The following is a 24,958-nucleotide window of genomic DNA, read 5'->3' on the forward strand; positions in this document are numbered from 1 at the left end:
GCCTGATGGTAGTAGCCTAAGGGAGTGAACAGCTCCTGGCTTGGGTGTGTGGGCTCCTTGATGATGATGCTGCTGGCCTTCCTCAGGCACCATTTCGAGTCCTGTGTACCTCAGTTGGTAGAGCATGGCGCTTGCAACGCCAGGGTTGTGGTTTCGATTCCCACGGGGGCCAGTATGAGAAAAAAAATTGGGGGAAATGTATGCACTCACTAACTGTTAGTCGCTCTGGATAAGAGCATCTGGTAAATGACTAAAAAAATGTCCTGGATGGAAATGTTTTCTTTAAAAGTACAAGTAGTTGGCCCTGGGGACCCATCGAGCCTATCATTGGGGTTGGCCGCTTGGGTGTATCAGGATGGGCGGAAAATGATGCACTGATTAATGAACGGGTGCACAAAACGAACGCTCCCTGACACCGCCTACCACTAAACAACTCCCTCCAGTTTCCCGCCAGAGCAGTTCAGAAACAGCATGCAGTGAAGAAGTGCGGTGGTCTGGCAATGGCACGTAGACGTACTTATTTTAACTAAGCAAAATGCGAATAATGTTTATTTAAAGAGTTTGCTTCGTTTCATCATGATGGCTCAGTTTATTGAGCCAGATGTGAGATTACAAATTATATGCATGAGTTTAAGACTTTGATTTAGATAATAGCCAGCTAACGTCAACTAGATAAACACTTCAGGTGACGCAAAAGCAAATATTTTGTATGACTAAATCTAAACGGTTTCCCCTTTTATCTGTGGCTAAAACCTGCCTGGCTGCACTGGGTTTTTAGCTGCTTTCTAGAAAGCACTATGTACTCACGTGAACAAGAATTTTCCCGCGCGGGATAAAAACTCATTATTGTAACTTTTAGCTAGACCCAATAAATATTGTGCCAGTTTTTGAAAAACCCGCTAGATGGTTTTGCTATAAAAATCGAATTAAGGTAGCTACTGCTCAGACTCTGGAAACGTTCAGCTGTAGCTGGATGGTGTTAAATGTTGTTTACATGGATCCGCCTACATTGATCTTCGCTATTGGTAGAACTTTAGCGCGAATATTAAAAACAAGGAAGTGGTAGTCTTTCTTGACTGGGCCGTGGCGGGAACATGCCTTTCCCTCAGGCCGTGGTTGCCTCCCCCCGGCCGTGTTATGGTGTTCATAGATACTGTAGCTTCCAGCATACGGCTAGTGCTGTTGTCCTAGTTAGGTCTTAGATTTCTGAGACTAAAGTTCATATTCAGCTGTAACTAGTTAATCAAGATGCATTTCTGCAGGTGAGTCTAATGCTAGTTCGTCGATGTGGCATCAATTTTGACCGAAATCTACTGTTTAGTCAAAGTTAACTATTTACTTTTAATGCGACTTTGCTCTATCGCAAGCTAGCTAGCAAAATCAACGCTAGCAACCCGCTCGGCTTAGCTACACGATTTAAGCAAACTTTGATACGTCGCGTTATTTTCATTGACCGGCGTCTGTTATAATGTAGGTTAACGTTAAAGCTGACGACATAGATCACTAGCTATAATATCTGTGTAACGTCAGCTAGTTTAGTAGTTAGTGGCCCATGATGATGTAGCGAAGTTAAATGCGAAGCCAGTGAGCAAATGGGCTAGCTAGATAGCTAGTTAGCTATTAATAGATGGCTAACTGTTAACGTTATATGGCTCTGGTAATGTTTCAAACAGGTGTGATTAACGCTATATTAATAATGGCCATCTCCTAACAGTCACTTGGTTAACTGAAAGTTTTTCGATAACAAGTTGTAAATTTCTTCTTAGTTGGCGGAGTGTTGTCGCAGTCATCTGGTTCCTGCCTTCCAGCCAGTCGAAATCAGGTTGGTTTTAAATAATTATACCACTGGAATTGAGCATTTTCATAATATGAATGAAAATGTACTAGCTACACTACAACAACACAAAACAAATAGTAAATAACTTTTGGTCATGTAGTGTATTTCTAGTTTTTTGTGGACATAGTTCGAGTGGATGTTTTTGTTCCCTCGCAAGTTTCTATTTGCTCAGAAAGTGTCCTAGTTTGGGGAAAATGTGCAATGCAAAACACCTCAGTGGGAATCAGTTAAAATGGTGCACAGTACATGTATCTTCTGTATTTGTTAAATCATTTTGGGGTGAAATAAGGGTAGAGTTTCTGAGGTTTCCAAAACCGTATTGCACACTATTATTTATTATTAATGGTTAGACAGAGCGTCTGGACTGTTGTACACATTGGCTACGCTGTGGTCAACGGTTAGAATGAAAACCCAATGGCTGTATGGGTTCTCGAGAGCTAGTAAAGAGTCTAACTGGCTGTTTCACCAAAATGTTAATTTAATGCCCTGGTTACAATGGTCAGCTATTGTATGATCAGCTGTTACATCAATAGCTCTTACATGGCTGCACTACAGCAGAGGATCCTCCAGCATAAATTTGAGTCAGTCAACATGACTTACAGGATTGAAGAAAAAATGCAATTGTCAATTTTTATCGGTCTCTTAGGGTACATTTTTACCAACATCGTTATAGCCTAAATTTTTATTTAATGAATTATTGAAAAGAATCCTGACAGACACACATCTTATTAGTCAATACATAACAATACTGCTATACTTGATTTTGGTGTTCTGTAACAAGACTCGTCTTGTTGGCTGAGGGAAAGTGTATGTAGATCTTGAAAATGAGCCTCTGGAGTAACATTATGTAAAAAATAATGCGGTGAATAATCGGATGGTTTTTCTCCAGATGTTACAGTGCCACACCAGGATTTACTTCTTCGTATGGGGGAGTCCTTACACATAGAAATACCGGATGATGACCAATGTCTGGTGTCAAACTTCAGTGTACGCACCGAGAAAATTGGCGGAGTGTTCGAGTATAGCAAGAAGCTGTCCGAGTTGAATGTGGATCCACATTATAAGAACAGGATCCAGTTGAAGAATGACACCAACGGCCGTGCTGTTGTAATTTGGAATGTATCCAAAGAAGATGAAAAGCCAGACTATTATGAGTACTGTGCTTTGCCTACCATTCTAAAGACATTTAAGATTACAAGTAAGAAGCCTCCTGTCCATCTTTTTTTGCATTGAAAGGATTAAGTGGAAGTACATGTGACAGTAGAGTGGTTTCTAAAGTTGCACTGTTGCTTAGCTGTACTAAAGGGATAAAACACCAGTTGATTTTGAATGAAGCTTATTTTGCTTATAATGTATTTTCAGGGAGTACTGAGAGTTCAATCACCACTGCAGCCCCCGAACCATCTACAACCACACCAGGAGGTATTATTGTCACCTGATCTTTAACCTGGAGGTAGATAAAGCAGGGTTTCCCAAACTCAAACTGGGGGACTCCAGGGGGTACATATTTTTCTTTTTTCCCCTAGCACTACATAGCTGGTTTTAAAATAATCAACTCCTCATCAAGCTTTGATTATTTGAATCAGCTGTGTATTGCTAGGGCCAAAACGTGCACCCCTTGGGGTCCCAAGGACCAAGTTTGGGAAACGCTGAGATAAAGATAACCGTTTTTGTAGTGCGGAAATATTTGTTATTCAAGCATGACAACAGTGTATTTAGCTTATGATACATTTTCAGGTAGCACTGAGACTTCAACCATCACAGCAGCCCCCCAACCATCTTCAACCAAACCAGGTATAATCGTCTTCTGATCTTTTAAGTTGAAGTAGATTGTGAGATGTGTAGTGCATTAATAGCAAATCTGGGTTCAAAAAAATCTATCAGGCACTTAATGAGCTTGTTTGTTGCAGTAGAACCAACAGAATTGTACCAAAAGTGAAAACCCTGCCAATCTGTAATTGAAAGGCCACATTTTAACCTCACAAAGACAGCTGTGCTGTGAACCAACGCACAGCAACATTCTAAATAACGGGAGCTCTGTTTGTATTTGAAATCAAATACATTCCAAGTAATTTTTTGGGATCTGTCATGTAGAACTAGAAAGTAAAGTTGTGGAAATCTCAATGTAATATATTTTGCAACCTCGATCAGGAGCTAGAAGTGGGTCAGATCTGGTTTATATGCTAATACGTTTTGGAATGTGTATGATTGTGTATATGCCCACATCTGGCTCCTCTTGCCATATTTAGTTTAACATTCAAGATACTTTTAAACTTTTTTGGCTTCTCTGCCTTTTGTCTAATATCAAGTGTATCTGTTATAAAAAAATCTGTTCCTGTCAGTTTAATATCTGATACGTCCCCTATCTGGGGACCATATATGAAATAGGTTTTTGGAACAGGGAGCTGGAATAGGGGCTTACTCCATTCACTCCACGCATCGACCTGGTATTGCAGTATCTCCAGGAAGGGAGCAGCTCTGCTGATGATCTTGTAGAGGGCAAGTCTGCCACTGGACTTCACCTCTTCCACTCTGTGTAGCACTCACTTTGGTGATGCCTCAGCAGCTCTGAGCGCCAGAAAGCTCACCACACTAAGTTCAGATACTAGCCAGTCGTCCTCTCTACGAGCCCTCTGCCTCAGCACTGCTGGATTCCACTATCTCCCATTCCTCTCACGCTTCAGGCGACTTCTCAAATTATGTTGTCAAAAGGTCAGGAATTGGCAGCCAGATGAAACCAAGAAGATAAATAATATAATAAATAATTGGTCATTTAGCAGACGCTCTTATCCAGAGCGACTTACAGGAGCAATTAGGGTTAAGTGCCTTGCTCAAGGGCACATCGACAGATTTTTCACCTAGTCGGCTCGGGGATTAGAACCAGCGACCTTTCGGTTACTGGCACAACGCTCTTAACCACTAAGCTACCTGCCGCCCTTTGTGTCCAGATGCATTTTTCAAACAAAAACACTAGCTAGCTAGCCAAGCCAAAAAGTGTTAACATGTCAGTCAATCTGCAAATCCTGCTGAGATTGCTTTCTTTCCTACAATGATTCAGAGAACATTAGCAATGTAGAACGCATGGAAATTTATAAATTAACCCCATGATGTCAATATATCTCCCCTGAAACCTGAATGCATGCACTACTTTATAAGATATTAATCACATTACCTTGCTTCAAAGTATACTAGCCAACATTTTATAACTGTGGGAATTAGGGCTTTTTTTGTGCCTTTTATTTATTTATTTTTAAGTATTGTAATATTTGCTGTGTTTTGTCGATGCTTTAGCACACCAGATTCTACTAAACAGCTGTACAATAGGACCTTGAAAAGCAGAATTGGGTGTTTGAGCAGGGCTGTAACAAAAGCCTGCATACCCATTAGCTCATCAGATGGAGTGTTAGCCACATGTTTTATACAGTACAGTACATTGACTTTGAGGCATTTATTCACCATATTGCGTATCTAATACCACTAAGTATTATATCAAAGTCAATGTTAGTATCGTGACAACAATGACTTCCCTGCAGTAGTGCTATCAAGTCATTTTCTGTCATGAGAAATCATTACATAACATGGGTTTAATTGTATGGCAATTTGTGTTGATTTATATGTTAATGCTAGAACCTGGAAATAATCTAGTACTATAAGTTATTTTTAACTGTCTCTGCAGGTCTACCTGAGGAACATCTGGCTTGGCTGGTATGTCTAGGCGTAGTAGCAGCAGCAGCAGCAGCAGCAGTAGTATGGGTCAGGAATCGTAAAAGCAAAAAGTTGAACGAAGAACCTCCCTCGGCCGAGCTCCAAGTTCTAAATCAAAATGCATCAATGGACAAAGCAAAACAGCAGAATGATGAAAATGATGTCTTAGTCTAGCCAGCCTTAGTAACAATGATTTTGCCCTGTCTGCAGGCTTGCGATGAGTATTTCTAATCAATCAAAGTAAACTCGGGCATGTTTTTTGCTGGTCTGCTCCGGTGGAATCTTTTTGAAAGTGCGTTTTATTTGCAATGCCTCATTCACTTCTATTGAGTGTTAGCTAGTGGGGACTGAAGTTATTTGAAGTTTGTAGTGGCTGTTTAAAGAACTGAACCATGGATTACTGTTTCTCCTGGCCCAAAGACTACTGGCAGAGTGAGGAACCTGACAATAAGTTGTGTAAAATCCTAAACTATCCCTTTAAACCCTCAGCCTTACTGTACAACTACTGTACTTATGATTTTCTTCAACCTTTATAACTGTTGATCATTGTCAGCATTACATTCTGTGTTCCCTGTTCGGGGAGACGTTTATACTGATGTGCACAATTTACTGTACCGTTATTATACTGTATCACGCCTGATACGAAAACCATGTATTTATATTGTACGGTTACACCACTTATGATAATGGTATTGGCAAGACTAGTTAAAATATGTATTTATGATCAAAGATTTTATTTAATGTCAATATATATATTTTATACTGAAGGTCATTTGAAAGTAACAAATTGCACACATACTGCCTTTTTACGTGCACTTTTGTGACAGAACCTTACGTACGTACTGTTATCTAATTAATATTTTTGCTAAATGTAGATGTGAAGTGGCCCCTCTCGCTATTGAGACTGGTCGACACAAACATTCCTTTCAGATAAACGTGACTGTTGTTTTTGTAATGATGGTTCCATTGAAGAATTAGGGATATTTTTAGCCAACTTTCCAGCCATAATGAAATGCTACATTTGATCAGGTAACAATGATGTGAATGCCTTTTCAAAGCATGCTGTCTCTTCCTCCATCAGACCTTTAGAGGTTCCTGAATGTCCTCTGAACCACTGTACATGTGTATATATGTTATTTATGATAACTGATGATTTCATGTATTATAGAGGACTCCAAAGGAAATACTGTGCAATGTTTGACTGCTTTTAGTGTCTCAACTGTGAGTGGTCCACAATGTGTTTTTAAAACGATCTATTTTGTATTGTCAACCAGTTGTGTAGTGACACTTTAATAAATGTTTAATAAACTAACCTTTTGAATAATATCTTGTTTTCTGATTTGGATACAGGGTATTTTTGTTATACAGTGCATTCGGAAAGTATTCAGACCCCTTGACTATTTCCACATTTTGTTATGTTAGCCTTTTTCTGAAATTGATTAAATTAGTTTTTTTCCTCATCAATACCCCATAATGACAAAGTGAAAACAAGTTTTTAGAAATGTTTTCAAATGTATGAAAAAAAACCCGTAATACTTATGTAAATAAGACCCTTTGCTATGAGCCTCATAATTAAGCTCAGGTGCATCCTGTTTCCATTGATCATCCTTGATGTTTTTACAACTTGATTGGAGTCCACCTGTGGTAAATTCAATTGATTGGACATGATTTGGAAAGGCACACACCTGTCTATATAAGGTCCCACAGTTGACAGTGCATGTCAGAGCAAATAGCAAGCTATGAGGTCGAAGGAATTGTCCGTAGAGCTCCGAGACAGGATTGTGTCGAGGCACAAATCTGGGTAAGGGTACCAAAAAATGTCTGCAGCATTGAAGGTCCCCAAGAACACAGTGGCCTCCATCGTTCTTAAATGGAAGAAGTTTGGAACCACCAATACTGTTCCAAGAGCTGGCTGCCTGGCCAAACTGAGCAATCGGGGGAGAAGGGCCTTGGTCAGGGAGGTGACCAAGAACCCGTTGGTCACTCTGACAGAGCTCCAGAGTACCTCTGTGGAGATGAGAGAATCTTCAAGAAGGACAACCATCTATGCAGCACTCCACCAATCAGGTCTTTATGGTAGAGTGGCCAGACGGAAGCCACTCTTCAGTACAAGGCACATGACAGCCCGCTTGGAGTTTGCCAAAAGGCACCTAAAGGACTGACCATGAGAAACAAGATTCTCTGGTCTGATGAAACCAAGATTTAACTCTTTGGCCTGAATGCCAAGCATCACGTCTGGAGGAAACCTGGTATCATCCCTACGGTGAATCATGGTGGTGGCAGCATCATGCTGGGGGGATGTTTTTCAGTGGCAGGGACTGGGAGACTAGTCAGAAATCGAGGGAATGATGAACGGAGCAAAGTACAGACAGATCCTTGATGAAAACCTGCTTAGGACCTCAGACTGGGGTGAAGGTTCACCTTTGTTGATAAAACAAGTTTACTGGAGAACGGAGACCAAGTAGAGACTTTCGGACAAGGTGGATAATTGTATAATATGAGGCAGTTTATTCAGAGGTAAAGATATCTGTAAATAGCGTGCACGGACCCGTTCGTCAACCTCGTAGGGAGATATCTGAGAGAGCGAGCCCCTAAACATTGTGTGCTGACATTTTATACAATAAAATAAAGTAGGTTGATTCTAGTAGTTCTGATCTTCTGATTGGTCCTGATGAGTTGGTCGAGGTCACTTCCATTGCATTGGCTCTGAGTCGGGTTCTCTGTCTTCAGATGTTCAGCCTAAGAGAAGGGGGGTTTTTTGTGTGTGTGTGCTTAACAATGATGATGTGTGTGTGTGTGTGTGTGTGTGTGTGTGTGTGTGTGTGTGTGTGTGTATGTGTGTGTGTGTGTATGTGTGTGTTGTGTGTGTGTGTGTGTGTATGTGTGTATGTTTAACAATGATGGTGTGTGTGTGTGTGTATGTGTGTGTGTGTGTGGGGGGTGTGTGTGTGTATGTCCTCAGAGCAATAACTTGTGAGTTGGGAGAACTGAGAGACCTATGGCGTGGGTGTTGTCCATAGCCACCTGCTGATAAGGCCGACAAGATAGAAGTCTTTGTGCATTGTATTAAATCCAAAGGCCCAACACAAGATGGGTCATGCACAAGATTTTAGTCAGACCAAGCTATAACATTATATATATTTACTACGACAAATCCCTCTCTTCACGTCTCCCCAGAGACGTGACCAAGTAACAGTAAAGAAGGAAAACTTAAGACGTGACACAAGCTAACAGTGTAATTGGCAAAATAGGGAAAACTTTATCAGAAGATAAAGTTTTGATTCCCCCTCCTCACGTCTCACAAGAGACGTGACATAAAGCTGAAATGCTGCAATTTGGCAAAATAGGGAAAACTTTATCAGAAGATAAAGTTTTAATTCCCCCTCTTCACGTCTCACAAGAGACGTGACAAAAGCTTAAATGCTGCAATTGGCAAAATAGGGAAAACTTTATCAAAAGATAAAGTTTTACATTCCCCCTCTTCACGTCTCACAAGAGACGTGACAAAAAGCTTAAATGCTATTCATCATCCAGATATCCTTGGTCAGCATCGTCAATAGCAAGCAAAGGAAACATCTGACCGTTATCTGCAGGATGTGGATCAATAGTGGTGGTTATAATCCTGGTTGTCAGCGTCCGTATGCATGGAATGCAACAGCATCCACAAAGCACTAGAATTGCAGCAAAATTGAGATGGATACAAGTATAGAAGAAACAAGCGTTTTATATTTACCAAACGCATCCATCCAAGAGTCCCACATTGAAGTGTCCACCCCTGAGTGGCTCTTCATCTTACCATTAAGAGTTCGTAACCCTTCCAGGGCAATTATCAAACTGCCATCTGTGGCTGTATTGTTGGGAATAAAGGTACAACATTGTTCACCAAACATAGCACATACTCCTCCTTTTTTCAGCCAGGAGCATGTCGACAGCAATACGATTTTGGAAAGCCATGAGAGAGGTTGCAGCCAACTGGCCATGCACCGCCTCAAAACCTTGTTGTGTCCAATTGCCTAATTTTAACATTAATGTATGCAGTTAATTCTATCGACGTTTTTATTAATAGTACAACAGTCAGCACCCAAAAGGACGAGCCCCCCAAAAACTGTACTCCATGTACCCATGTTCAAGGACAGTTTCACAGACAACAAAGAGAGAGTGTTCTTATCAGCCTGTTATGTGAAACAATCCATATCAGTATAGTGCTCCTCATTAATGCATTCCTTCCAAGCTATTCATCACATACAGATCCAAAAAATAAAACCCAACAATTTTATGGTGTCACTCTAAACAGAGTATAATCACCCTTAAGAATAACAGGATATGGAAATTAAATCACAACATTTAATGTTAATAGAAAATAAAAATAATAATTTTAACCCTCTATTCCTCCCCTACACCTAACATGTACTGAGTTGGCTACCAGCCACCCAGGAATCCTTTACCTTCACATCAGGAAGAATAAACAATCACAGTGGTTAGTAAAAACGTAAGGTAATAAATGAGCAAGAACTGAAAATAAATGCGTGTATGTATTTTACTAGGCAAAACATGGATCATCCAGCTTGGTCTCAGAGTCAGTAGCAGAGTCACCTGCATCATCCTGGGCCGGTAACAACAGCATCATACCTGACGCCTGCACCACTCCTACCACTGACCTCCTGAGACAGGGGACGATGCAAGCAGCACAACACATTAACAGCAAAAACACAATTACTAGGGTCAGAAATCCAGTAACCACCATAGAAGAGTACTCACCAAACCAGTCACTCAGCCAGGAAATAAGGCAACATCCACAAAGAACAAGTATACCCATAGAGGCCATAACTTCACCCAGAATAGTCACAACAATAGTTTTCCATTTACCAAATACGTTATCAAACCAACCGTTTATGGAGCTATCAATACCAGAGTTCTCAACCAGTTCGTTCGCCAGCGTGGTGATGGTCACTCAAGCGCTTTGGTCACGGGCCCGTCCGGTGCTATATTGTTGGAGATGAAAGTACAGCACATATATCCAAACAGAACACAAACCCCGTCCCGCTCAGCCAAAAGCATATCTAAAGCTATTCTATTCTGCCATGTCATTAAGCTAGTTGCCGCTGTCTGCTCAGCTAATCCCTTTATTGCATCACGAGTGTGGTTAATAAATCTTTTGCTGGTTATATTAAATATAATTTATCCAATCTACATTTTTATTAATTGTTTGACCACCAGAAAATACTTGATTCAAACCCAGCTGCGATCTGATTGTGGATCCCATCAATATATATCCTTTCATCAAAGGATCCCGGGAGGAGGTCCTACTTTCTATGTGACAACTCACCAATCTCTGACACGTTTGATTGTTTGCGTATGTAGGTGAGTTCACAATCAGTTATCACCACACATCCATCAGATGTCAGCACGGGCCTGGTTTTGGCTCCTATAATCCTCTTGCTGCAACAAAGAGGAGAGATTTAGTCATGGTCTCTTTAGGTGTGACATTCTCTGTGTGGGAGCAGGAGCTAAGATGCCCTACCCTGTATCCTATCCTTACTAGTCCTAGAAAAACAATAATAAGAATCCCCTGTGACTTCAAACTGAGGCAACCCAGGTCGGGATGACTTTGTTATCGGGGGAAACAGATAGTGCAAGTTACCATAAGACTCTTTCACCACATTCCCAGGTGGCTTGCATGGAGGAAAAACCTGACAGAGAGTTAAAGCCTGTCAAGGGGAACGGAGTAGTTGTTATCCCTGGTTTGGCTGTCCTACAGGCAAAACAGTCCTCTTTAGACATAGTTTTTTTTCCCGTATACTGAATCCATTCCAACCACAGGTTAAGATTTCTATACCCCGTTTCCACCTGTACTACTTCCTCCAGGTCCATAGTTTTGCACTATCTTTATCACAGCCCCGGTCTCACTACCTCCCTCAGAGAGGTTTACTCTAGAATTTCCCCTTTCCCTACGTCTAGCTGTCTCCTATGCCTTTTCAACTTGTGTTAGGTTAACTACCACTTCTGGCTGAAACAGGAGGGTCCGTGTGTGTTAGGAATATGGCCCCCACAATCAGACAGCTACCTACCGTCGGGAGACCTGTGAATCCCCACCCTTGCCCTGAGAACATGTCAGATGCCAGAGGCCAACCCATTGCTTTACCTTCTACTCGAACTCACACAGGGATGATCAGACAGGGTAAGGGAATCTTCGTTAAGGAGGCAACCCCCGAACCATAGTGGTGATCGGATCTTTCTCCTAACTCTGTGTTTATTCGTCAGGTGTAGCTGGTTTTGTACAGTGTGTGACATGCACCCAGATGGATCTCTCAGCTATTCTGCTGGCAAAGGCAGTACTTGGTAGGGGCCCTTCCCGCCAGGCCTGATTCAGTCTCCTGGTTAGATAGAGTGGGTCACCTTCTCCTTTAGTTCACCTGTGGGGCACAAAACCTCTGACATACAGGTGTGGTTAATAAACTATCATACATGTTTTTTTTTTTTTTTTAAGTATTTTGTCCTCTCCTTCGTATATATTTAATAAAGTATTTTGTCCTCTCCTTCGTATATATTTAATATTTAATCCAACCATCCCCCTCTTTGACACATGATTTGGCCATGTGTCAATATTACCACCTACCTAAACAATCACTTTAGTTAATATTGGTATTTCATTATCCAATTGCCATTCCTCCACTCTCTCTTCTGTTATTTATGGTTCAAATCAAATATATTATTACCAAATTATAATCTTCTTCACAATTTTCACAGTACTATAAATTACCCTCAACTTAGTAAAATAAACTATCTTAAAGTCTTCCTCTCATGCCTTTAGAATGTACTAGTGTGGATGATTAATTAACACCAGAATGTTAAAACAGAGTTCAGAAGCCATTGAAATCATTTAACGAACTGTTTAATCCCATAGTATACTAAACAATTACCATTATTCTAAATATTTCATAAATGTTAGTTATCCCAAGTGTTCATTAAGTCCTCATGACATTCATTCTCATAAGAAATCATATATACCCCAAACTCAGCCAAAACCTAAAAATCCATAAAATTCACTGTGTGCACCTTTAAGACCTATAACCCTTGACCTGCTGAAAACCCCCCAAAATTGAAACAAGGCTTTATAAACATCATACTAGGTGTGTTGTTTTTATTTGAAAACCCAATTTGAAAAACAACCACAAATAGCCAGGCCTTAATTTGGTAGCTCACTTTCATGACCTAAATACGGCCTAACTTCACTACTGCTCCCCTAGCCCTTGGCAACATTCCAACGAGATGAGCTAATCTCTTTCTCCTGGTTATCCCCAGTCTTAACCCATCAATAATTGTTTGTATCAATCTAATTCCTCATAACTAATCTATAAAACCACTCAAAATTCCTCGCGTATACAATTATTATTTAATTGATTACCCTAACTCTGCTACATGTACCAAACATTTATATTTTCCCGCTAAACCATTTCAGTTCGCTATTCAATTTATTTAACTGTTCTCTCTGATTATGCCCTAATTAATAAAACAAATACTTGCTATCGTTGATTAGCATACATTTAATAATGTTCCTACCATCTGAACTGTACTGTCTCTCACCCTCCCCTTGCTCCTTCGGGGAGAGCGCATGGTAACCTTATAACATATTTTCATAGACTTTTCTAGAATACTTCTATTTAAGCTATCTAATTCAACCTTTCACATCCACATAGTAATCTAGGTATATAGCCCCACTGCGAAAGCTTTGTCTACTGTCCCTACCTGTGTTCGAACCAGGGACATCGCCAGTCACTCCACACCATCTACGATTCTCACAAAGTAAATACTTTCACGTCGCACATCCAGCCACGTCATCACCCCCGTCTAGCCAGCCCTTCCGTCTCAAACACCCTAGTAGCCTAAATAAAACACACTCTAACAGCGTTCTGCATTTTCCTCTATCATCGGGTTTAAGAACTAACGTAACAACATTAACTATTCTCTATTGCTGTAGTAACGTCTTGTTTGGTTCAGTTTATTTATTACGGAGTGTCCATAATACTATAATAATACATAATCGAATTCCCCTCATGCATACAGATTTCACCTTATGCCATTGAAATGCCAAATAAACCATAATAGTTCAATGGAGCCCCCTATTGGCTCTCCCCTACCTATACATTACTTCTACAACCGCTTTAGTTATGGTCCGATTACAAATTAAACCTTATCACATGATCAAACAACGCCACAACCTTAAACTCATATGGGGCGGCAGGCAGCTTAGTGATCAGTAGCGCCGCGCCAAGAACCGAGAGGTCGCCGGTTCCAATCCCCGAGCCGACCAGGCGAAAAATCTGCCGATGTGCCCTCGAGCAAGGCACTCAACCCCAATCGCTCCTGCAAGTCGCTCTGGACAAGAGCGTCTGCCAAATCACCAAAAATGCAAATGTAAATATTCTCTACTTTCTCACCCATCTCATCCCTCGTCAGAAACCCACAGGCACCTCTCAAATAATCACCCCGTGGTGTTCCCAGCCAACTCCAGTCTTTCCTCGCTCCAAAAGCCACACTTTCGCTCTCTCCAGCCCCTCCCCTCGCAACTCTCTCTTTCTCTCTCACTGCTCATTTCTCCTTTACACACCTTATGTATCTGTTTTAAGCATGGATTCGAGTTTATCTGCGTCCAGACGTCCCTCAAAACCATACCTCTCCCTCCACCTAATGTCTAGAACTCTGCCACAGTTAAACTTCTACCTCCTCGCAACCTATAGGGTAGGACCTCCCCTAATAGGATTTATGCAAAAGGTCTCAGTTCAAACTGGGTCCCTTTAGGAATCTAGTTGTGGGTCAAATCTTATCCACCAATGCGTCAATCCGTAGTTCGACACATTCTGGATACGTTTATCTTTATTCCTTATTCCTTATTCCTTATTCCTTAATTCCTTAGTATAAAACACAATACCAGATATCTCATGTATGCCTTAATTCATTAGGATGGAAAATTATTTAACAAGTATTCATACTCACGCTCAGTACTACTGATCATAATTTGGTATTGGTCTATAATACAATATGCAAGATTTCGTTTTAACAGGCTCTGCATACCTTTTTAGAAGAGCGCGCTCTGATCAGGTTTCCTGAGCCAAGACGAATAGTTGATTTCTCCAGGATTTTCAGGTCACTCTTCCGTCTGTTTTTAGATCGATGATTTGCCTTTTCCTCTCGCACCAACTTTTAGATCGAATTAAAAAACCATTCGGCACCACTCCCGCTCTATCCTGTATTTTTTTTGATCTAGATATTCATTAAACTTGAGTTTTGGGACGGTAGTGGTTGCCATGGTTATACAGTTTTTTTTTTAGACTGTCTTGGTGCTCTTAGCCCGTCACTGGCCGAATCCAGCAATGTATTCTTGGCGCTGACTGAGATTTATCTCTGATGTCCCACCCTCGTACACAAAAAATGTTCAATACTTTATTATTAGGAATTATTTTGCAAAAGGTATTATTGTTTTTCAATTATTCGAATTATTATATATTTTCCCAAAAGGTATCAGAACCGCCCTTTTGGAACAATATATTAACAAACTCAAGCGCTCCCAAAATAATTATCAATTTAATTTTAGGAATTATTTAGCAAAAGTTATTATTGTTTTTCAGTTATTCGAGTTATTATATATTTTCCCAAAAGGTATCAGAACCGCCCTTTTGGAACAATATATTAACAAACTCAAGCGCTCCCAAAATAATTATCAATTTAATTTTAGGAATTATTTAGCAAAAGTTATTATTGTTTTTCAGTTATTCGAGTTATTATATATTTTCCCAAAAGGTATCAGAATCGCCCTTTTGGAACAATATATTAACAAACTCGAGCGCTTCCAAAATAATTATCAATCTAATTTTAGGAATTATGAAAATACCAACACCACAAGAGGGAAAAAGTTCAAGTCAGCTTTTAGCGCAGCGGCTACATAACAGGCAAAATAGGACTCGGTGGTCCTCTTAAAAGTTATCCACTAGTTAGTCTCATGAAACGGCCAATCTTACACAACATTCAGGTTATCATTTCAACAATTACATTTTCATTACATATCAGCATCAACACACGAATTCAGTTTAAGTTCCTCACAGTACATATAGTTGAGTGCCACGTCAACCAATTGCCCGACTATCTGAACTTGTATTTTTATTTTTATTTTTTTGATTCTCCTCAAGGAGACTCCCAGTCGTTTAAACCATTCAACTGGCGTCTAGTCGGGAGAACCTTTTCTGGACTTGGATTCTCACGGAATTAACTCAACCCGACTATCTGAATCTTTTTATCAAGTCACCAGATCCTTCTCTTGTGGATCAAATAAAAGGGGTCCATCGCTTGTGGACCAAAACCTCTGTAATAGGCTCCTCACTAGAAAGCCGCATTTCAACAGAAAATAAAACCACTGTAACTAGACTTCTTCTCTTAGAGTCACATTTCAACAGTAAAAACCTAAGCAACACACGAATTCAGTTTAAGTTCCTCACAGTACATATAGTTGAGTGCCACGTCAACCAATTGCCCGACTATCTGAACTTGTATTTTTATTTTTATTTTTTTGATTCTCCTCAAGGAGACTCCCAGTCGTTTAAACCATTCAACTGGCGTCTAGTCGGGAGAACCTTTTCTGGACTTGGATTCTCACGGAATTAACTCAACCCGACTATCTGAATCTTTTTATCAAGTCACCAGATCCTTCTCTTGTGGATCAAATAAAAGGGGTCCATCGCTTGTGGACCAAAACCTCTGTAATAGGCTCCTCACTAGAAAGCCGCATTTCAACAGAAAATAAAACCACTGTAACTAGACTTCTTCTCTTAGAGTCACATTTCAACAGTAAAAACCTAAAGAATTCAGATATCTTTACATATGTGCCTTTTGAGTCATAATAGATATGTTATAAATTTTACAGTAATCCATACTCACGCCCAGTACTTACTGATCATAATTTAGTTTATCCTACAATACAATATGCAGATTTTGTTTTAACAGGTTCTGCTTACCTTTGTATTGACGGCCGTCTAGATCAGTTTCCTGAGGCGAGCTGGATTCCCGGCTGCTCCTGCGGACAGGTCACCCGTCCTTTCAGATCCGTCTCTTACTTGTCTCCTGTCTCTATCAACTTTTATGGACCGAATTCAGAGTTAGAAAACCATCCTCTGCTACCAAGTTTGTTGATAAAACAAGTTTACTGGAGAACGGAGACCAAGTAGAGACTTTCGGACAAGGTGGATAATTGTATAATATGAGGCAGTTTATTCAGAGGTAAAGATATCTGTAAATAGCGTGCACGGACCCGTTCGTCAACCTCGTAGGGAGATATCTGAGAGAGCGAGCCCCTAAACATTGTGTGCTGACATTTTATACAATAAAATAAAGTAGGTTGATTCTAGTAGTTCTGATCTTCTGATTGGTCCTGATGAGTTGGTCGAGGTCACTTCCATTGCATTGGCTCTGAGTCGGGTTCTCTGTCTTCAGATGTTCAGCCTAAGAGAAGGGGGGTTTTTGTGTGTGTGTGCTTAACAATGATGATGTGTGTGTGTGTGTGTGTGTGCGTGTGTGTATGTGTGTGTGTGTGTGTGTGTGTGTGTGTGTGTGTGTGTGTGTGTGTATGTGTGTGTATGTGTGTGTGTGTGTATGTGTGTATGTTTAACAATGATGGTGTGTGTGTGTGTGTATGTGTGTGTGTGTGTGGGGGGTGTGTGTGTGTATGTCCTCAGAGCAATAACTTGTGAGTTGGGAGAACTGAGAGACCTATGGCGTGGGTGTTGTCCATAGCCACCTGCTGATAAGGCCGACAAGATAGAAGTCTTTGTGCATTGTATTAAATCCAAAGGCCCAACACAAGATGGGTCATGCACAAGATTTTAGTCAGACCAAGCTATAACATTATATATATTTACTACGACACCTTCCAACATGACAACGACCCTAAGCACACAGCCAAGAATACGCAGGAGTGGCTTCGGGACAGGTCTCTGAATGTCCTTGAGTGGCCCAGCCAGAGCCCGGACTTGAACCCGATAGAACATCTCTGGAGAGACCTGAACATAGCTGTGCAGCGACACTCCCCATCCAGCTTGAGAGGATCGGCAGAGAATAATGGGAGAAACTCCCCAAATGCAGGTGTGCCAAGCTTGTAGCGTCATACCCAATTAGACTCGAGGCTGTAATCGCTGCCAAAGGTGCTTCAACAAAGTACTGAGTAAAGGGTCTGAATACTTATGTAAATGTGATGTTTTTTTATATATTTTTATATACATTTGCAAAAATAAACAGTTTTTACTTTTTAATTATGGGGTATTGTGTGTAGACTGATGAGGAAAAAATATAATTTAATCAATTTTAGAATAAGGCTGTAACAAAATGTGTAAAAATTATAGGGGTCTGAATACTTTCTGAATGCACTGTATAGAATATAACATAGCAGGTTGTTGAATTTCAGATTTTTAAAAAATATTTATAGTTGCAGATTCATGGTTAAGCCACTGCTTTTATGACAATTGGACCTTGTATGGAATGGTAGATATGACATACATGATTTAAGATTGTATGGCTAAAATAATCTTGTTCAATACATTTCTATCTCCAATGCCCTGAACATTCTGCTCATGTAATCAATACTGGAATAACACAAATAAAATAAATGATGTGAAACAAATGTGGACACTTACTTAGATGTATGGAGAGACAGAAGTTTGGCCCAGTGTATCACAGGAGACTTTATAAAACACCAGAAATGTACGTTTTACTGTCAGTATCTTTACATTTTATTCATGTTGGTCCTCCTCCATAATATATGCTCTCTCTTGGTCCTCTAGATGACAGACCAACCAAATTGTTCCAGAATCCTCATTTTGACAGGATCTACAATACAGTATAAGAGAACAACTATTATTTTTTAATCCTCATGAAATGTGGAAATAACACCAATACCTGTTTGACAGACAGTGAGGTTCACCACATAAGTATTTAAAAAATACATTTCAGAAAGCTGATTCTGTGTGAAAATTATAATTATTGGGTGCAAATGATTTCTTAACAGGTCGTCAACAGAAGACGCAGAGAGCAGACCCCAGCACAGAGAACATGGGGGCTATGATCAAGGTGATAAACCATGACAACTTCATCCCAACAACAGTAGTAGAGAGCTGATCTGAAATGACAGAACATTGATGTTAAGTGAATTATTTAACAAACTATTTTAGTGTATCTGTGCGTCTCCCAAAAGGTTGTAAGTCTTTTGGGATTTAAGTAACGGCCAGAGTCCCGGTCTGCATAGTCAGAGATATTTATTCATTGAGAATTCTGCCATCACAATTTCAGAGTCCATCTTTTATACTCATACGTCATACAAAAATAAATCCCTTCCCTCTGTAGGCGGGCTGTAGTTTTCCACTCTAAAACTGCTCTACTGACCTTCAGTTCACACACACACACATATACACACATGCATACACACATACATACACACACACACACACATATCCTACTCCCTGCTTTACTCAGTTATTGCCGTTCTCACAATATTCTGCACCATGTTTTCATAACAGTTTCTCCCCTCCCTAAATTGGTTGGCCTCTTTATCTTAGTTTCTCAGTTGTCTTTGTTGTCTGGCCTAACTCTTACTCACATTGCTAAATAGTGGCTCAATGCCATAGCCTTTACTGGTCCTACACGCACACATTTCTAACACATTATACACAGTTTCAGGGTGTAATAATTAGTCACTAATAATTAATCTATCAATTCCACCCTTTGACTAAATATTACACACATACAAAATATATGTTGTTATAGAAATGAATCACACTCATTGAAGGTATATAAGTTGGTTTGCATATTAAAACATTACAGGTTCATCAGGGTTAACCCATGATTAAAAGCATAACGTTACTTTTTAGCAATGGTAACTAGTACATCATACTTAAAATGAGACTTTAATACACAAAAGATCATTACAATAACTTTTAAACTAGAGATTTATAGTTCTAGGAAAACATCCAGTCTCAAATTATCTGGATCGTCGTCGTCCTCCACCAAGCCTGGTAGGTCATATCCTTCAGTCGGAGTCCGGGATTGGGCCGTATCTCACCATCTGTTGGGAAACCGCCTTGCTCACCAACCCTCAGACACAGGGAATAAGACAACATCCACAAAGAACAAGTATACCCATAGAAGCTATAACTTCACCCAGAATAGTTACAACAATAGTTTTCCATTTACCAAATATGTTAACAAACCAACCGTTTATGGAGCTACCAATACCAGAGTTCTCAGCCAGTTCGTTCGCCAGCGTGGTGAGTCCCTGAAGCGCTTTGGTCACGGACCCGTCCGGTGCTGTATTGTTTGGGGATGAAAGTACAGCACATAGATCCAAACAGAACACAAACCCCGTCCCGCTCAGCCAAAAGCATATCTAAAGCTATTCTATTCTGCCATGCTATTAAGCTAGTTGCCGCTGTCTGCTCAACTAATCCCTTTATTGCATCACGAGTGTGGTTTATAAATCTTTGCTGGTTATAGTAAATATCATTCATCCAATCTACGTTTGTATTAATTGCTGACCACCAGAAAAGACTTGATTCAAACCCAGCTGCGATCTGATTCCTAGCTTTGAATTGTTCTGGAACCCCTCGAGGTACTCCTATCCCATCAATATATATATCCTTTCATCAAAGGATCCCGGGAGGAGGTTCTACTTTCTACGTGACAACTCACCAGTCTCTGACACGTTTGATTGTTTGCGTATGTAGGTGAGTTCACAATCCGTTATCACCACACAACCATCAGATGTCAGCACGGGCCTGGTTTTGGATCCTAAAATCCTCTGGCTGCAACAAAGAGGAGAGATTAGTCATGGTCTCTTTTAGTTGTGATATTCTCTGTGTGGGAGCAGGAGCTAAGAGGCCCTGCCCTGTATCCTATCTTACTAGTCCTAGAAAAACAATTAGAATCCCCTGTGATTTCAAACTGAGGCAACCCAGGTCGGGATGACTTTGTTATCGGGGAAACAGATAGTGCAAGTTACCATAAGACTCTTTCACCACATTCCCAGGTGGCTTGCATGGAGGATAAACCTGACACAGAGTTAAAGCCTGTCAAGGGGAACAGAGTAGTTGTTAACCTTGGTTTGGCTGTCCTACAGGCATAACAGTCCTCTTTAGACCGTATACTGAATCCATTCCAACCACAGGTTAAAATCTATTTACTCCGTCTCCATCTGTACTACTTCCTTCAGGTCTATAGTTTGCACTGTCTCACTACCTCCCTCAGAGAGGTTTACTCTATAGGGTGCCCCAGTTGAAGAAGATATCTCACTTGTCAGGTCTGTAATCTGTTTTAGCATAATTCAGACTTTCAGACAGTACCTACCCTCATATGGGTTGCACTGCCATTTCTGATAATTCCCTACTTTCACAATACTACACCTGTTCCTAAACTGTGTATGGAGATTGACATATCCCCCCCGCTTGGTATAAGCAACTACATAGTCCCAGGATGTACATGGTGACATACATATGGTGATGTCCTTCCCTAAAGTCCCTAGTATTTCCCCTTTCCCTACGTCTAGCTGTCTCCTATGCCTTTTCAACTTGTGTTAGGTTAACTACCACTTCTGGCTGAAACAGGAGGGTCCGTGTGTGTTAGGAATATGGCCCCCCACAATCAGACAGCTACCTACCGTCGGGAGACCTGTGAATCTCCACCCTCGCCCTGAGAATATGTCAGACGCCAGAGGCCAACCCATTGCTTTACCTTCTACTCGAACTCACATAGGGATGATCAGACAGGGTAAGGGAATCTTCGTTAAGGAGCCAACCCCCGAGCCCTAGTGGTGATCGGATCTTTCTCCTAACTCTGTGTTTGTTCGTCAGGTGTAACTGGGTTTACCTTTTTGCAGTGAGTGACATGCACCAAGGTGGATCTTTCGGCGATTCTTACAGCGAAGGCCGTCACCAACAGGACCTGATATAGACCTTCCCAACGGGGCTGCTTCCAGCTTTTCTTCTTTAGGGACTGGATCCACACCCAGTCTCCTGGTTAGATAGAGTGGGTCACCTTCTCCTTTAGTTCACCTGTGGGGCACAAAACCTCTGACATACAGGTGTGGTTAATAAACTACCTTCTCACGTGTTCTGCTAGGGTGCTCTCTAGTTCTATGTCTGCCTGTCTGGTCCTGCCAACTGTGGCATTCTGTAAGGTCTTCCAAACACTTTCTCAAAGGGGGATAACCCATCTTTATCTGGGGTTACTCTACATTTCTTCCCTTCACTCCGTGATAACTCTATAAAATCAATTTCCAATTGCTGGAAAGGGTACTTAGCCGGAGGATACTCACCCTGAGGTGCCCTTTGTCTGCCCTGGTGATTATTTTGAGCACAGATAACACATCTTGAACATTTTTTATTTTATATATATATATTTTTTTATAATGAGTAATCCCATATGCCACAAAGTGTTGTCTAATCTGTTATACCATCCATCCCTCCTTTTGACACATGTCACTGCCCATGTGTCAATATTATTACCTACCTAACAATCACTTAGGTAATATTGGTAATTTATCATCTAATTGCCATCCCTTATTTTTATTTATTGGTAAAATAAACTATCTTAAAGTCCTCCTCTCATGCCTTTAGAATTTACCAGTGTGGATGATTAATTAACACCAGAAAGTTAAAACAGAGTTCAGAGGCAATTGAAATGCCATCCCATAGTATACCAAACATTACCATTATTCTAAATATTTAATAAATGTTACTTATCCCAAGTGTTCATTAATCCTCATGACATTCATTCTCATAAGAAATCATATATACCCCAAACTCAGCCAAAACCTAAAAAACTCCATAAATTCACTGTGTGCTCCTCTAAGACCTATCACCCTTGACCTGCTGAAAAACCCCCAAAATTGAAACAACAAGGCTTTATAAACATCATACTAGGTGTGTTGTTTTTATTTGAAAACCCCAATTAAAAAACAACAACCAAACAGCCAGGTCATGAGGACTCCTGATTTCTCTCTTCCCCTTCTGCCTACAGTTTCTTAACTGGTGCCCTTTCCTTGCACAGTAACTACACGGTTCCTCACATTCTCTAGCAAAATGTCCCGTTTTGTCACAATTGTAACACTTCCACTCACTCCTGTCTCCACTATTACCATTTCCTTCTTGTCTGTCTTTGCTACCGTAACCTCTCTTCTCTCCTAGGTATTGACTAATAGTCTCACTGTCTCTAATTCAACACAAAACCCCATCATCAAATGTACTCCCAGCAGAACTGAAAAAAACAAAACAGACTGTGATTTCCAGGACACTGCACCTTTGTTTCTGGCCTCACTATCTCCCCGGGAATTGGCCCTCCCTCAATGTCCCTCCCAATCTGCTCTTGGTAAACTGCAAACCTTGTATTGCTTCTGGTTTCATAGGGTATTGCTTCTGATATGGCCTATGATTAGATTTGGGTATCACCTGTACTGGAATTACCCCCTTTTATTAATCCTACGTCTGCTGGACCCCGGGACCACAAATGCTCTGGAACTTCTTTTAAGTCTGACTCCTGTTGTTCTGTCAACAGGTATTCCTCTCCTCAGCATCTGCTATTCTCATCTAAATGTACTATCTGTGGATGGGCTGTGTTGATCGCCACTCACAATATTGACCCAATCAGTGATCCTCTTGCCCTTGGATACCCACTGGCCCATGTCTTTCCAGTCCTCTGTTGGCTGCTTTGCTAGGGACACATGTGGGCTCCATATTTCCCTGAACAGTCTCTGACTTTGGGGCCCTATTTCCACCTCCACTACTGCGTGGGTGTTGTCATAGTGAAACCATTTCAAGGCTATAGTCCTTTCTGTGGTTTTAAATAATGCTTTCTCATAGATTGCATCTGGACCTGGGTGTTTGTTATACCAGAGAGTACAGTGTAGGTCATCGGGGGACATTTTAGTGGGGCCTGGTACTACATCATCAGCAAGTTCCATCAAGGTTCGGGGAATATCAGTTATTCCCCCCCTAAACAAATCTTGCCTATACCAATAACATGGCTCCCCTTCCCACAGACCACCATATTGTCTCTGACTATGTGTACTTTCATTCCCCTCTCAGCGGAAATGACAGCCACATTCAATTTAGTCATTACATCACGTCCTAGTAAATTTACCCGACACAGCTTAGATATCAGGATGGGTATGGTTGCCTCTCATCCTGATTGGTCATGTTTTAGGGTTATTGGGCCTGATAACCTTTCAATAAATTGATGACCAGAGGCAGATCGCACTATGATTTTCTCCCCATCAATCCTGACTCCATCTGGCTTGTCTGTTGCACAGGTTGCTGTCCTGCAGGCTCCCGTATCACAAAGGAATTTAATTTTCATACCCATTACTGTCAATGTCAAATAAGGTTTATGTTCCTGTTGAAGTGCTAAGTCGATAGTAGCCAATTCAAACACCTCACAATTTGGATCAAAGGGTTCCTTAGTCTTCCCCCCACTAGAGTCTACTATTTCTCCCTCAAGGACTAGTCACGCCTTATCTTCCTCTTCCTCACGCTCAAAGCTGGGGGATGGACTTCTCTCTCTCTCTTCTCTCTTCTCTCTTTTCTCTCCTGTCTGACTTTCTCTGCCCTTGTCCTGTACTCCTCTATCTCTGGCTCTTCCTCACCTTCATCTTCCCTTCCTCCTCCAGCCCCTTCTTCCTCATAGGGAGGTGGGGCCGGTGGGGCCGGTGGGGGGCAACATTATTCCCCTGCACTCTCCTTCTCCTCCCTACGTATTCATCATCTGGATTTTCTCTCCATGCCTGGTCTGCCAAGTTTGGATATAACCTTTCTGCCCTCTGCTCTGGGGGAGGCATGGAGACCTCAACCTTCACTTCTCTTTCCATCTCACTCACTTCTCTTTTCTTCCTGCCTTCTTTCTTGGCTCTGTCCTGTCTGTTATTCTGCTCATGATGGATTGCATGTCTCTCTGAGGCTATTACACAATTCAGTTATTTTCCCAACATACTCTCCGTGATCGGCCCATGGCAAAAGTGTCCTCTGGGCATCCCCTGAAACCCACTGCCCTCTAACGGCAGCCCAAACCTTACTATTCCTGTTTTGGGGTTCCTTCTACCGCTCTGGCCACATCCTCTGTGTTCATGGCCTGTCTGCTAAATGGCATATTATTATTATTACTGTATACATCTAAGGTTGCTGGGGCCCCTTTCATTCCCCGCCAATAGATTAGGTAAGGCTATCAGTGGGTACTGGCCCCCTCCTACTCTCTCTCTCTCTCTCACTGCTTATTTCTCCTTTACACACCTTATGTATCTGTTTAAGCATGGATTCGAGTTTATCTGCGTCTAGACGTCCCTCAAAACCATACCTCTCCCTCCACCTGGTTACATAATGGAGATATCTTCTATCC

At 41.1% G+C, this 24,958-nt stretch overlaps 1 protein-coding gene and 1 pseudogene across 1 annotated transcript; both read left to right on the forward strand.

Moving 5' to 3' along the window:
• Positions 1-1,098: 1,098 nt before the first annotated feature.
• Positions 1,099-5,818, forward strand: LOC123482125. Its single transcript, XM_045208576.1, has 6 exons — positions 1,099-1,262; positions 1,767-1,822; positions 2,736-3,035; positions 3,200-3,259; positions 3,575-3,631; positions 5,514-5,818. Exons 1-6 carry the CDS (start codon positions 1,249-1,251, stop codon positions 5,714-5,716), a joined length of 690 nt encoding a protein of 229 aa, XP_045064511.1. The 5' UTR covers positions 1,099-1,248; the 3' UTR covers positions 5,717-5,818.
• On the forward strand, positions 4,116-4,318 carry LOC123482298 (annotated as a pseudogene).
• Positions 5,819-24,958: the final 19,140 nt, after the last annotated feature.

Source organism: Coregonus clupeaformis, chromosome 3 (assembly GCF_020615455.1).
Source record: "Coregonus clupeaformis isolate EN_2021a chromosome 3, ASM2061545v1, whole genome shotgun sequence".
NCBI classification, from domain to species: domain Eukaryota; kingdom Metazoa; phylum Chordata; class Actinopteri; order Salmoniformes; family Salmonidae; genus Coregonus; species Coregonus clupeaformis.